Here is a 15991-nt window from a genome sequence, read left to right as displayed (position 1 = left end):
TTGTGGATACTGCTTTTTCGAGCTACAAACGTCATTTATACATGAACTGGTCATGTAAACAACAGTTTTAAATATACGATTGGTTTAACGGTGATCAATAAAAATACTGCAGCGTAAGAAAACATAATATCTCATTTCCACATGCACGTCGGCTCGTGGGCGAAATTCGAAAGTACCCGAATTAAAAACATGCCTCTGTACTGACTGCCTCGGTGGCGTAGTTGTATTGCATGCCCGGTACAATAGCGCTCTGAGGTTCTGGGTTCGAATCCCGGGTCGGGCAAAGTGATATTTGGGTTTTCTGCTCAGTATCAGCCCTGAGTCTGGAATTTGTGCCCGATATGGCGATAGGCTCGCCCCCTATCACATCATGGGACGGAACATACTTGGCGAAAAGTGGGTGCCTAAGTTGCGCCTCTGCATACCCCTTCAGGGATAAATGCGTGATGTTATGTATGTATGTATGTATGTATGTACGAATTAAAAACATTAACTATACACGCATGACGTATTGTTTCTTTAATATACTTTTCCATTCCTTAATGTCGGACTCGAAGTCGCGGTGCGTCGATCTATTTGGAAGTTGTGCGTCGCAATGTTTTGATTTTTGCATACCGTTGGTGATAGGTATGATTAGGTAATGTAACATCTTTTTTTATTTCTTCTTTCAGCGAAGCAAGCGATAATACACAAAGAATACACGAGTAATTTTCTGTTCCAACACGACTATAAAATCATGGTGTATGAAATACAAAAGTTTTCCTCCAACAGACAAGGCTAGAATCCAAGCGGCATGGGTAGAATCGAAATGAAGGTGTTTGATCCGATTGCGCTTCCTGTGTTAATTGGGCTCTTGATCCAACAATAATTGAGTCGTCTGGAAGTGAATACTAATACTCATAAACCTGTTTAATCAATATATTATTTATATTTAATAGAAAAAAATAACAACTAATATTATAAAATAGTTATAACTCTGATTAAAAATGTTTGTTACCTCTGATTAGTTTCTAGAGATATTCACTTAGGCAGTGTTTTTAAACATTTCTTGTGAATGTTTCACGAACACGAGCTCACGATAGAAAATGAGTACTAAAATGTCCGGTTTGATTTGTGCAGACAAGCTGCAGACGCCGCAGTCGTTTGCACAGTCGGTGCAGGAGTTGTTCATAGCGTTGCAGAGGACCGGCGACCCTGCGCAGCTGGTCGTCATGAGCTTGCACCTCGACAGGCTCGCCAATATCGACGCTAGTCCAGGTGAGGATTTACCCACTATTTAGTTTTATTATATCGACGGTTGAAAGACTAATTGATTTAAGCGACATATTTTCAAACAATTTGAACTAGGTTAAAAAAACATAAAAAACGTTCTTATTTTATCTTATTTTAAATATGTATGAAAATTGTGTCGCAAAAAATTATGCTAATTAGCCTTTCAAACGTTGATATATATCTGGCTGATATTCCTTGTTTTTTACATTCTATTTTTTTTTTATAATATTCGATTTCAAAATCGCCGTTATCGTGTAAATTTTGTTTTCAACTTTTACTTTTCATGCTGTTGGACAAATACTTCAATCTCCTTAGAAAATGTTCATTCGTATATTATATTTTTTTTACATCGCCCAAAAATAAGGTAAGGTAAGATGAATAAAAAGTTTTTAAATTTAGAAGCGAAGAGTCCTTCGTGGCAGCAACTGGCGGAGCTGATGACGTCACTGAAGGAGGTGGTCTCCGGTTTGATACATTACCTGCAGCAGCAGACGGGGGCGCGCGACGCCAATCACAACGCGAAACACGACCGGTGCCAAGATCCCACCACCAGTGAGTACTACTTCATTACAATAACTGTACTACAGTTATTATTTAATATGTTACATTAATAATTGTCATTGGTTGATTCTTTCTATATATACAATAAGTATCCAAATATATAAGAACATATTTTTCGGTTAACTAAAGCAAAAAATAAAGGCACAGAAATTATTATATTCGGTTCACTAAGGCATTTAATTAACATTTAATCAGTGTTTTAGGTCCACTGGTATATGAAACTAAGTGTGAGAGTGATATACATTTGTGATTAAATAAAAAAAATAACTAAGGATGAGTTGAGACACTGATAAATGACATTGGACTTTTAAGAGGAGTTTAGGTTTTTGTAAATATTATAGTTATAAAAGGCACGCGTAAAGGGTAACCGTTAACGATTGATAGCCGTTTTAACCCTTAACTTGGTAAGGTACATTAGACTGTACATACATTTCAAAAAAAATTTACTGGTTAAATAATAATATTTTTTTGTTTTGTTTTTATTAAAAATATTACTAAATAATTTAGAATTAGTAGAAAAATATTTTCGTTGTTGCAACACTGAACAACACATGTCAAATTCAAAATGGCTTCGAAACAACAAAGTGTTGGCGGGACCCGGGTAAGTTTTTGCGTTATAAATTACTTTTTAGCTCAAAAACTAATAAAAAAATGGTGTGTTATTTGATCTAAAAACTATGTATTACTCAAAAAGTGGTTTTAGGCGTTACTGTCTCAATTTTTATGGCCGATTTTGGTTGAAACAAATGTATGTACACTGCACTGCACGTTGCCAATAACGCACTAAAATACTAAAAATGAACTATGGTAACCACGCTGTACATTGCTAAGTTTACACAGTTTTTGTTTTTCAACGAATCGGCAGTTTTTGTTTATTTATTTTTTTACCTTCTCATAAAAACTGTCTGCTTTGAACTTTTTTTTTTCTTTTTCCGCCTGCAGAACTTACAACTAACTCGCGCCCATAAGATCTTGGCTTTGGTACCCGCTCAAAACGCATGCTCTGACGATAGTTCCACATCTGATGAGGAAGCAAATGCTTATATACCGCCTTCACCAGATACCTCTGATCCACCTTCAATAGCATCATCACTAGAAGCCCTTAATTTGCTTGATACTTCAACTGACTCCAACAACGAACAGCATGATATACCCATTACTTTACCACTCACACCAACATTTGATGAAGTTTTTCCATCGCCGAATACAAGTAACTACAATGTTATACCCACATTGAACTCCATCCAATCTTTGCCATCTCCTTTTATGTCGCCTGAACTAACATATATTCTGCGGGAAGAATACGGGATCCTTAGTCTAGGAACAATAAGGACTAATCGTCTCAGAGGCTGTCAAGAGTTATTGCCAACTGACAAACAATTAAAAAAGAAGAAACGCGGTTCTAGCGCCCAGGTGGTTTGCAATAAGAATAAGTTGGCAGTCGTAAAGTGGAACGACAATAAAGTGGTTACACTTATTAGCACCTACATAGACTCGTACCCCTTAGAAACAATCAAACGATACGATAAGGATGAGAAAAAGAAAGTAGATGTAGAATGTCCTCAAGTGGTCAAACATTACAACAAACATATGGGAGGGGTCGATTTAGCAGATATGTTGATATCGTTATATAGAACTCCCTTCAAAAGTCACCGTTGGTACTTGGGAATATTTTCACAACTTGTTGATATGTGTATAAATAACGCTTGGCTCCTACATAGAAGAGATGGGAAGAAGACTTCATTGAAAGATTTCAGATTTGAATTGTTTGATGGGTTGTCTAAGTCTAATAGAATAGGAACAAACCAAAACGTTACAGACGATATAGGCGAGAATCTGAAAATCCATAAACCAGTCTCAGTCCGACCAACTGATAGCGTCAGATTTGATAACACAGGTCATCTTCCAGAAGCAGGTAATGAATCAATTCGTTGCAAATATTGTAAGAGTGGAAGAACATCTGTCTACTGTATAAAAATGTAACGTACATTTGTGTTTTGTTGTGGGAAAAATAAAACGTAATTGCTTTCGTAATTTTCACCTAAAATAATAAAGAATAATTTAAATATTTCCTCCTTTTTTTGAAATAAATTTATAATAACCTGAATAATGTAATTCATTATGTCCTTGGTAGTGTACACCAAAATGTACAAACAATTTATTTATAATATTTCTGTAAAATTGGCAGTGTACATTGTGATGTACTTAAGTTTTCTCGAAACCTAGGATACCTAGATTTTTATTTTTATTTTTCTCAAGTTGTCCATTCATAAATTAAACAAAATTTATCAATAATTTCCTTTTTTTTCATATTTTTAGTTCTTGCCAAGTAAAGGGTTAAATAAATGAACTATGAGAGTGAAGGAACAGAGAGTGCACCTGTGTATTGCGCACACACTTGTGCAATACACAGGTGCAGACATATTTTGTATTTAAATCATTTATTTATATCTTACATAAAATCAGATTAATTGAGATCGGAATTGAAGTGGACATCTTTTATAATATTTTATTTTTTACAGTAAAAGGAACCTGTTTGTTTCAATTCTGCGAATACGAGATTGTTTAGTTTGAATATAAACTGAATAAATTTACAATTTCTTAGAGCCAATTAAATAAATATTGTTTTATTTATGAGGAAAATATTATCTCATAATCTCGCTCAATACCGTAACTACTTTATACTGAAAGTGTTCTCCAAGTGAAAACTAGTAATAAATTTATGTCTATAAAATAGAGCTTAACTCAAGTATAGGCTTACTCTATGGCCCATTTTGTAAGGCTATGAGTCTATTTCAAATGCCGGCCTATTGGAACCGGATATACACACGCTGTTCCCGGAACGCGATACACTTACGTTGGCCACTATGGCGGGTTGTAACTCCATGTGTACGGTGATTTCCATCCGGGCGGATATAAAATACGAGTATAGCCGGTAGGCTGTATTTGGATATTTATTGTTATACCGCTGATGGTAATCAGCGGTATAACAATAAATATCCAAATACCAAAGAATATAGGTATTTTCAAGCGGCGATAGCCTAGTTGGGTGTGGAACGGACTGCCAAGACGAATGTCCGCAGGTTCAAATCCCAAGGGCACACACCTCTGACTTTTCTAAAAAATCATGGGTGTATTCTTTGTGAATTTATCGTTCGCTTTAACGGTGAAGGAAAACATCGTGAGGAAACCTGCACATCTGAGAAGTTCTCTATAGGAATTTCGAAGGTGTGTGAAGTCTACCAATCCGCACTAGGCCAGCGTGGTGGACTAAGGCCTAATCCCTCTCAGTAGTAGAGGAGGCCCGTGTTCAGCAGTGGGCAAGTATATAATACAGGGCTGATATTATTATTATTATTATTATTATTATTATTATAGGTATTTTAGTTTGTCTAAAAAATTTCGAATAACTTATCAACATCGTGATTATCCAATAGCGGACCCTGCTCGCCCCACCTCACTCTTTAGTAATCACTAAAGCAAACTATTATAGAAACACTAGAGAAACACAAAAAAAAAACGTCGAGATTTACGAACATCGCTTGTAACAAATACCGTAACGTGTAGTTAGATATGTAGTATTTACTATTGACTACATATATATGGTACATATCGGTCAGATTTACTAACCGCGCGGACGATTGCCGCGTTTTGATGCTAATTTGTGAATTCCATTGTATTGTTAGAATGCAACAGAATGTGTATTTATGGATGGACTATTGTAACCGTATTGAACTAAAGCTTGCCTTGATTGGACCCTTGTGAACTAACGCTGTGATAATCATTGTTGAACAAAATGCATCGTTTGCTTTAAATAAATTACTATCTCGCATGTATTTTGAATACGAAATTCGAAATACGTTTGAGTATACACCAAATCATAAAATAACAATAACAATAGAACAGAACAAATCCAGCCCAGTCTATTAATCAGTAAAAGTAGAATTACTTTTCATCAACACTAGATATTTAAATGTACTTTCACACAGCCTCTTGTTGAGGAATTAATAATTATGTACTGCAGAACGCACTTACGAATTACATCGCTAAATGTATTTATGTCACAATATATTTTAAAGCTATAATTATTTGGAACATTAATTGCAAAATACTTCAGCGTCCTGTATTTGAAATACCAATCATGTTACATTTGTATGAAGTAATTGAAATGCGAATGCCAAATGTGTGTATCTCTATATTTTCAATTAAGTATTTTAATTACAAGTAATTAATATACTTCTCAATCCCGGATAATGTATAACGTTTATTGTAACAATAATTAACGCATAGAAATATTCAACTGCCGACAAAAAATATCTCAAAATATATTATTTTTAATGGTAACAGTTCAGATTATTTCTTTTGGTTATTTTTTAAGTACAAATATCCTTTAGTATTTCTATGGCTATTTTTTTAATAGATATAGCCATCCAAATTCGAATATCCTTTTTTTATTTATTTTGGCTATTTTTTTTAATAAATATACCCATCTAAATTCAAAAATCCTTTATTATTGCTTTTGACTCTTTTTTTTATATTTAAACATACCCATCGAATTTCGCAGGTTCTTTAGTAATGCATGAGTTATTCAGTGATTTCGAATTTTAAATTTTTAAACGACCGCGACGTCCATCGACTGGAAACGCAACAGCTTGTGGCAATTTTATCGATTGGTCGTATATATAATGTTTAAATGCTTAGATCGTTCCGACCTCAGCATTTAAACATGCTGAGATGTAGTGCAGATATTTCGGATGTATTCAATGCTCTGAACCTATACTTGCATACGCACGGCATAATCCCATAGGGTTAGGTACGTTAGAGCGCCACACGCTACGATCTTGATGCACCTCTCGCCGATTCCACATTCATAATCCTTCTCACACATTTTGACCGCTCAAGGGTACTAAGTAATGCAGAACAAGAATGTTCTCAAGCCTAGATCAAAATTGCTTAAATAGAACTTTAAAATCTGAAGACGAACAGAAGTATCCGTTAAAACTATACCTATCCTACCCATGTTCCAAAATTAAGACCACAAATATGCTTTACAACACCAGCTTTGATAATATTACAAAGACTAGGAAGCCGAGATATCATATCTAGTGTCCCAAATGTTGAGTCCATATCAGTCCTAGCTCAAATTCATTAATACAATCTTATACGATCTTCTTGAAATTAAGGCGCAGTTATCTTTATTTGAATTCCTGGCGTTAATAATTAATAAAGGTAAGCGACTCGATCGCAAAGGATCATGCATTATTAGATCTTAAGCAAAATATTGCAAACCCACAATTTTTTAAGAAACGGAATCGGATTTTATGAACTTTAGAACACTTCTCAGTTTTGCTAACATATGAAAAGTTGGGTGCAGGGCTGAGCGAGTATTGAAACCGTGCAGAAAACAGGATATATTCAAAACTTTCTCGAATCATCGCGGTCACAAACGATAAACTGCTTTGGGGCTGCTAATAAGATATTATCGTCTTGCCTGAGTAACCAAAGCTGGCAGTTATTTAGTAATGTTAGTAAATGTGAAATTACTAAAGTCGTTTTGATCGCAAAACGCCTACCACCAAGAATCTATAGCATTTATAGATCATCACAGTGTTGGACAATAATAATTTCATCGGTCACCCGAAATACATCTACTATGATTTATATTAATATTTCAAATTGAACTAATGATTCTCACTTTGTGCTGATGTAAAATACATATTGACAAAATTACAGCGCACTTTACGATATACTAATTCTAGCTATAATTAATATAATGTAAAAAATTAGATGTAGGCCTGGACTAGTGCATTCATAATTATTTTCCAAAACGTAACGAGATGTAAATACAATGCTCTGTGAAATATGATTTAATTCGTGAATGGATTGAGTCAAGACTTGCAAAAGGATTAAGACAAATTCGTATCAGTTTTACACACTCTTTTACGCGTTGAATAATGTGAAGTAAATCGAGTTTGTGTTTTATTTAAAATATTAATTTAGTGTAAACTACTAAAATAATTTAAATAAGTTACTTTCCTTTCTAATCTTTGAATTTATAGGACAAACTTAAATTATTTTCCGGATTTTTATACCCCGACGTTTCGAAGACTGTATGTAGCCTTCGTGGTCAAGTAGTCCCCAAAAATAATAGTTTAATTTTAATGTCTAACATTCGCGTATACATAAGAAATAATTATAGGACAAATGTTAGGAAATATGCCATTGTATTATCTATTTTTGCCATTAAGCTGTAATATATATATATATATATATATATATATATATATATATATATATATATATATATATATATATATATATATATATATATATATTTGTGTGTTTTAAAAGATATTGTAGCTGGTGTTACTTAACTATCATCTCATATATCTCGGGATCACGAACGCATATAATGCCTCGCCAAGTTTTGTAATTATACGTTCTTAATTGTGTGTCTATCGTTTGACTTGCAGCGGAACTCAATTTATATAAGTTGAAATATGAATGATCAAAGTAATGATAATTATATTTTAATAAACTTAAATAAATTAACTCCGTTTCAAAGGCTAATCGTATTAGGTAAGCATGAGGGACCGGCTTGTACTTTTCGCAATGGAATTGTTTTTGAAACAAAGAAAACGTATGCTTTATGACAATTTCTCTTTGAACATGTTTATAATAATTAAAAGATATTCCATACATAAGGGACTTTTTATTTTATTTAGTATCATTTTGTTATTCATATTAAAGTGAAATGCGTTGTTTATAATTATGACTATATTAAAGCAAGTTCCGGTTTTTTTTTTGTAACGTTTAACTTACGTTGGCAACGCATCCTGTCGGCCGACGTGCATATTCTGTGCAGCGATTGGTCCGTTCGCTGCACGGAGTTCGAGACGCAGGTGCATCGTGCACGCGTCTCTTTCAGCCTCACGGTAGTGTAACAAGGAAAGGTGAAATAATCTCGCCTCCATCCTGTATGAGGGCTGTCCCACCGGCCAAAAGCGCATTTGCTCCGAGTTCGCCGCGAAGAGTGGTCGCGTCTGCTCAACGTCCGGTCCTTGTCCAGGTCAGTCTACGAGCCAGTCTGCAGTAACTACCCCGACCCACAAGTACAAGATGTCGATGTGCCGTGATGCCACCTCCCGTGCCTACTGCCCCCGCGGCAACTCCTGCGCCTACGGCCACCCTGATGACGAGCTAGAAAGGTACGTAATATATTATTTTTTTTGCGGACCCTACACTTGTCGTTTTTGCTCAAATACTTGCGTTATTTAGCCAATAAAATAAAAACTTTATACGTAAAGAACACAAAGTCAACATTACTTTGCCCAAAAGGCGCAAATAATTCGACGAATACGCCAAGTGTAGTGCCATTTTTAAATGTGGGTAGTTTCAAAGTTACGTTCAATTTTCGGATAAGTTAAAATTTGTACTTTTATTTAAGATTGTCGTTATTTTTCTTACAGTTTTTCGTTATTACAGCATATGCTTGTGCAAATGCTAGTTATTTATTGGAATTTCGGCGAATTTTATTTTAAGCTGATGAACTTTTTTTTATTGTGTGGGTGAATGTTGTGAACAGTTTGAATAGGAATCGCGTTGCTCTGAATTGATGCTCGTTGTCATCGACAAGCGAATGTGTTTTTTTTTTTAAATGGGACTATTGTATATACATTTTTGCGAATTTTTATTTATATTATTATAATTAAATTAGAAATTTGCTATAGTTAAATTATCGATTTGCACATTACAGTTTAATTCAATACACATCATGTAATCAGGCATGCCGCCGTAAATATAACTACCGCGATATAAAATTATCTTGCTGTTTGACATTTTAAAGTTATAATTGAGTATACGTCGTAATGGGGGTTACTTTGCCGAGAAATTGAAAATCAAGATGAATATGAGAATATTTTGACATGCATAAGTGTGTTTTATTATAAAAACAATTTTAAATTAGCCACTGGGAGTTAAGTATCAATAAGATAGATCAGTTCACCCTCGAACATTCTAGATATTTATAAAATTTTTACACGTTAAGTACGCACGTGCATCTTCAATACGTGGCACAAGCCATTATAGATTCGATGTTTAGTGGTCATTGTTACTATTTATAGGCAGGCTTGTCATTTACCATCGTGTCGGGCGGCTCGTATCGATTTCAATGTACCCTCACTCCGCAACTTCATTGAGATAATAAGTGTTAATGGTTTGTTCTTTATTTAATTATCAATTTTAATGTACATCTATTATTAATATAATCGAATATTGCAAATATACTCGCGATTTGTGAGCTTTGGTACGATTTTCAAGGTTCAATAACTTTAAAAAGTTGTGCGGGTACACATTTATAATGTTGTACATTTAATTAACAAATTGGAATCATATTTATTTGGTTTTATGTTTGATATTTGAAATATAACACGAGAGGGAATAGTAATTTGATTATTTACGATGACCTTGCAATATAAAGCAGTACATAAAATAAATAACCTCTCGAAGGCGTCGGTGCCGCGTTAGCATATATGCGTTTAACAACGTCCGCTCTGAAGTTCCGGGTTCGAATCCCGGCTGGGACAAAGTGATAGTGGGTTTTTCTTTTCAGTATTAGGCCGAATCCTAGAATTTATACGATAAGCTCGCCCCTTATACGATACTGCCTCGGTGGCTTAGTTGTACTGCATGCGCGGTACGGCAGCGCTCTGAGGTCCTGGGTTCGAATCCCGGATCGGGCAAAGTGATATTTGGGTTTTTCTGCTCAATATCAGCTCTGAGTGGAATTTGTGCCCGATATGGCGATAGGCTCGCCCCCTATTACATCCTGGGACGGAACACGCTTGGCGAAAAGTGGGTGCCCTGGTTGCACCTCTGCATACCCCTTCGGGGATAAATGCGTGATGGTGTGTGTGTGTGAGCTCGCCCCTTATCACATCATGGGACGGAACACGCACTACGTGTTTTGCGTGTGTGCCATTACGGACAGTAAATAGGTTTTTAACCGACTTCAAAAAAAGGAGGAGGTTATCAATTCGACGTGAATTTTTTTTTTTTTTTTTTATAATAATGAACTTACCATCAGGTGCAGTGGAGTCACATTGCTATGCTATAGAAAAAAAACTTTAAATAAAAGAAAATATTTTTATCCTCTAAGTACATATTAGTATAGGGTCGATTTTTGAGATGGTCGTTAGAGCTGCCACCTAAACCACTGCAGGTATAAGAAACTTTTTTACGAGACAGTCCATCATTTTTGAAAACCTGAAGATCTGAAGTCACAGATTTAAAAATGGGTACAGTCTGCAACAAAATTTGTAACTTACAAAAAAAAATTGATTCCAATCGATTCAAGGCAGCGTTCGGGAAGCTCCGACACATCTTCTCGACCCGAATACCGCAGTGTCTCAAGACGAGTCTTTGACCAGTGTGTGTTGCCAGTGATAAAATATGGAACGGAGGCGTGGTCGCTCACTATGGGCCTTATCAAAAGGCTGAATATCACCAAGAGGGCAATGGAGAGTTCTATCCTCGGAGTTTCCCTGCGAGATCGAATCAGAAATGAGGAGATCCGCAAGAGAACCAAATTAACCGCCATAGCTCTTAGAGTTGTGAAACTCAAGCGGCAGTGGGCAGGGCACATAGCTCGTAGAACTGCTGGCCTTTGGGATGGAAAGTTCTGGAGAAGCGACTACGAACCGGGAGACGCCCAACCTTCATGGTGGGTGACCGGGGGGTTATGTTCAGGTCACCGTGCCTTACGACCCGGCGTTGAGCCGGCCGGATTTGGTAATTACCTTCAGGCGACCACCAGGCCGAGTCTTATATACAATGCACGGCATACTAACTAAAACTCCGCGGAGGCCCTCTTCGGCGCATTAGGGACGGCTACGGGCGTCCTCTGACGGAAGTGTCTCAAGGCTAATGTCTCCTAAGTCGGGGCTCCCGTGCAACCGAAGAACGCTCTCAGCGTCAACGGCAGCATGACACCTTCCACGCTGCCGTCCATCCCAGGGTCACCACAATGTGCGAAATATGTACAACGTACACTACGCCCCCTGCCGCCCGCCGACGACCCCCCGATGGCACCTAATAGTCGCCCGTTACGACAGGCAGAGGATACCGTGGTAGAATCCATAGGGCGGAGTGGTGGTGGTTGTGGTGATTACTGCCTTTACTGCTTCGTCTCAAAATATCATCCCATATACATAAATAGGTACAATATATACATTACATACAGCATTTCGCCTTTATCACATTTCAGAGATTGGCAGAGGTGTTATCACACCCAAATTTCCCCAACTATGTAGACACATACAATAACGGGCCTATTGCCATTTACGAGATCTAATCCCAACTCATATCTGATAGAAAAACAAAATCTCTAAAACTGTCCGGGATCAACCTGCCGCGCCCTCACCACGGCAGTCTTACAACACAACTACGCCACTGACGCTGTCTGAATATTCAATAACTAATTATAGTTTACCCATGTTATCGATGCACCGGTAACATTTAACATGTCTGAATGGACAGCTATCATTTGCAATCAGCTCTTGACGGCACGCGATGGTTATGCTGAAAATCTAAACAAAGCGATCATCGAACACCGCGTTTCGTGTCAACTATTAGTAGATGTGGAATAAATTACAATAATGTACTTTATTATTTTTATATAATACAATAATGAAGCGGCGATAGCCTAGTTGGGTGTGGAACGGACTGCCAAGACGAATGTCCGCAGGTTCAAATCCCAAGGACACACACCTCTGACTTTTCTAAAATCATGTGTGTATTTTTTGTGACTTTATCGTTCGCTTTAACGGTGAAGGAAAACATCGTGAGGAAACCTTTTTTTTTGTTTTTTTTTTTCTTTTCGCGGAGAAAGTCCCTTATTACTACCGCCCAGCCTTCGTGGGGGGCGACTGAACGGTTATGCTGGGGTAAACGTGCCTTACGGCCCGGCGTTGAGTCGCCCAGATTTGATGACGACCTTCGGCCGACCGCCAGGCCGAGTCCCTAACCCTATGTACAGCTAACCTATGCACGGCCTACCAGCTAAAACTCCGCGGTGGCCCTCTTCGGCGCATTAGGGACGGCTGCGGGCTTCCTCTGACGAAGTGTCTCAGTCTTCGTCTGCAGCCGCCCCTGCGCGGTGCCGCCTTGCGGCCCGTCTCCTATAGGGGGGGGGCTTAGAAGCCCCCGCGCACCGAAGGACGCCCTCGGCGTCTACGGCTGTATGAGGCCAACAACACACTGCCGTTCATCGGGGGGGTCAACCGAAAGATGTGCAAAAATGTACAATAATGCACTAGGGTGGACAGCCCCCTGCTGCCCGCCGACGACCCCCTTCGTGGCCCCTATTAGTCGCCTCTTACGACAGGCAGGGGATACCGTGGTGGAATTCTCCAAACGCCCCCATTCCGCAGGGCGGATCGTGAGGAAACCTGCACATCTGAGTAGTTCTCTATAGGAATTTCGAAGGTGTGTGAAGTCTACCAATCCGCACTGGGCCAGCGTGGTGGACTAAGGCCTAATCCCTCTCATTAGTAGAGGAGGCCCGTGCTCAACAGTGGGCAAGTATATAATACAGGGCTGATATTACTATTTATTTTTATTAATACAATAATAATGTATGGCCACGTACTGGCAAACGCAGCGTCGGACGTCCACTCACGACGTGGACAGATGACCTAATAAAAGTACGTATAGCTGGAGGTCGCTGGATGCGGACCGCTATCAACAGGTTGATCTGCATATCTTTGGGGGAGACCATGTTCAGCCGTGGACATCCTGCGGCTGATGATGATGATGAATGTACTAAATATATATTACTGTTACGATAAAGTCGTGATTGGCTAGCGTTTTATGAGATAGTTTTTTCTATAATGCAATCCATTCAAAATTTAAACAACAAAAATGTGTACTGCTTTAAACACTGTTATATTATGATCTTTCGCGTTGTCACATATAAGTAGGTACATGGTGGATTTTCGAGATGGGCGGGCTAATTTAATCGCTATAGGCATAAGAAAACTTTCTTAATAGAAGACATTAAGATCGGTGTACAGATTTTGAAATAAATTTACAGTCTGCAAGAAAATGGATAATTTATGAACTTTGAAATCGAACCAAAGTACTGAATTTCGAGAGTCTATTTAAGGTAATAAATTACAGTTTTGATAATAGACAATCAAAATGCGGAGCAAAATTGATCGGCATAAAAAAAGTGTTGACATAAATTGTCAATTTTCTTGCCATCTGTACATATTTTTAAAAATCTGTAAATGCAGATTTAAATATCTTATAAAATTATAGACAGTCTCCTAAGAAAGTTTTGTTGTAACTATAACGGTTAAGGTACCCATTATTCCCCATCTCAAAAATCCACCTATATATTGAAAACATTTACGAGACTACCACGTTATGTCCGCTTGCATGTTCGAAACGCTGCATTTCGGCTTAAAGCAAGGCACTAGTGGTATGCCTGAGCAACGGACTGGAAAGGAACGCCTGTACATGGTCACGGCTCGCGTTTATCCGTTCGGAGCCTGCGTAACAAGCTCAAAGTCAAATCGCGTTGAATTAGGTACGGAATTTCGTTTTTGGGAGTTTTCACTTCATACTATTTTGTATACGAGAATTGAGGTTATTGGGCGATGGCTGGCTGCATAACGTGACGCTTTTGCTTCATAGTTGCGATTGAGGAATTTTGTTTTTTGCAAATATTTAGTACAGGGTTGCAGAAAGTTTGTATCAATAATGCTGAGTCATTTAGCGGATAATTTTTTGCGTATTTGTTATTTACTTTTTATCAAAACTTTTTAATCGCTATTCGAAAAAATAATATTAAAGTATTAGTGTTATAGTATTCAAATCATACTTTTGTCGAAGTATCACAGATGTACTACAATATTAAATAGTTTATAAAGTAAAATATATTTTACGCAATTCAGAAATTTAATTAATCAAATGCTTATCGTTTTAAGTATTTGTCACCTTTAGTAGCAAACTGATTTCCATTAAACTTGGTATGGAGATAGTTTGAGACCCTGGGAAGGACATAGACTTTTCATCCCGAGAAAATATTTAGCGAAAGTTTTAAACAGAAAAACTTTTATATGTGCGTGACGTGTACTTTACAAACAATTCAAACAGTGCATATACAGGGACATTTTGACATTGCGTTACTAAATAAAACCACATACACGTCTTCACCTTTGTTGACATTGTGCCGAATATCATTAATTAATAACTAATATTTTCACGAAAAATCATGGTTTTAGTTTTCCGATTTTTTTATCATTTTGTAGTTTAATGTGAATATGGCGTGTTCGTGGGTGTATTTCTGACTGAAAGTATGATAATGATAATAATGTTCTTAGAGTAGTAGTAGTGGCTTTAGGGCGCGTAAAATTAAAATTACTTTTTATTAACATTTATTGTGTTCGAAACTTGCCCTTTTTTTTTTTACATCCACGGCTCAAGTAACTTATTGTAAGTGTTATTTCCAAGTAGATAAGTATGTGGTTTAATTTAGTAATGCGATGTCAAAATGACTCTGTATAAAGCAGCCTTAAAGCTTCCGCGGGACTTTTCTTACGACGCTCTTTGTCTCGGTTGACGCGGCGATTAACAACCCCCGCCCACCGTCAGTTGTTGCCGTCAACTCCATTAAAATACTGGCACGCGCTGCGTTTACCTGCCTGTTTAATTCTTCACACTATATTAAGCGTTGGACCTTTAATCAATTATTTTAATGTTTTGATCTTTTTCATATTATTTTGTTTCCGTAAATGGTAGCAGTGATTGAAGAAATAATGATTAGCTATTTATAAAAATCGATTTATTATCAAATAGGTGTGATGTTAATGAGTTATTGGCTGGTGTATTTGAAAGCACTTAGAATTTTTAACTGTTAAATAATATTTTACCGTATAATTTGAAGTGACGAGATGGTAAAAAGAATATATTTTTATATAAAGTATACAGCTTCCATGATACAGTAGCGAAACTCCCATCAGCTCATAGTTGCTATCTTTGTGAATTCAAAGAAAATGCATTGCCCATAAATTTCTATGATTAAACTACAAACCACATATTTTCATGTTGTACACAAACATTAAAATATGTGAATCTTTATAACTTATTGGTATTC

At 37.1% G+C, this 15991-nt stretch overlaps 2 protein-coding genes across 9 annotated transcripts in view; both read left to right on the top strand.

Annotated features, from left to right (window-relative positions):
* The window catches only part of LOC115439909 (roquin-1), a 95256-nt gene that overhangs the window by 54223 nt on the left and 25042 nt on the right, over positions 1–15991 (top strand). For all 7 annotated transcript variants that reach the window (XM_030163974.2, XM_037443823.1, XM_030163976.2 and 4 more), the window contains exons 8-10: positions 1120–1257; positions 1672–1824; positions 8903–9041. In XM_030163974.2, the coding sequence (XP_030019834.2) occupies positions 1120–1257; positions 1672–1824; positions 8903–9041 (430 nt within the window). The remainder of the gene's footprint in view (positions 1–1119; positions 1258–1671; positions 1825–8902; positions 9042–15991) is intronic.
* On the top strand, positions 1835–4867 carry LOC119190823 (piggyBac transposable element-derived protein 2-like). Of its 2 annotated transcripts, none has more exons than XM_037443825.1 (2): positions 1835–2434; positions 2776–4867. In XM_037443825.1, exons 1-2 carry the CDS (start codon positions 2399–2401, stop codon positions 3814–3816), a joined length of 1077 nt encoding a protein of 358 aa, XP_037299722.1. In that variant the 5' UTR covers positions 1835–2398; the 3' UTR covers positions 3817–4867. The 2 variants fall into 2 exon arrangements, with proteins under 2 accessions (XP_037299722.1, XP_037299721.1); XM_037443824.1 differs by lacking the exon at positions 1835–2434 and having other exon boundaries at positions 2492–3748; positions 4153–4867.

The sequence above is a fragment of the Manduca sexta genome, chromosome 27 (assembly GCF_014839805.1).
Source record: "Manduca sexta isolate Smith_Timp_Sample1 chromosome 27, JHU_Msex_v1.0, whole genome shotgun sequence".
In the NCBI taxonomy this organism is placed as follows: domain Eukaryota; kingdom Metazoa; phylum Arthropoda; class Insecta; order Lepidoptera; family Sphingidae; genus Manduca; species Manduca sexta.
This window is presented reverse-complemented; position numbering and strand designations above follow the sequence as displayed.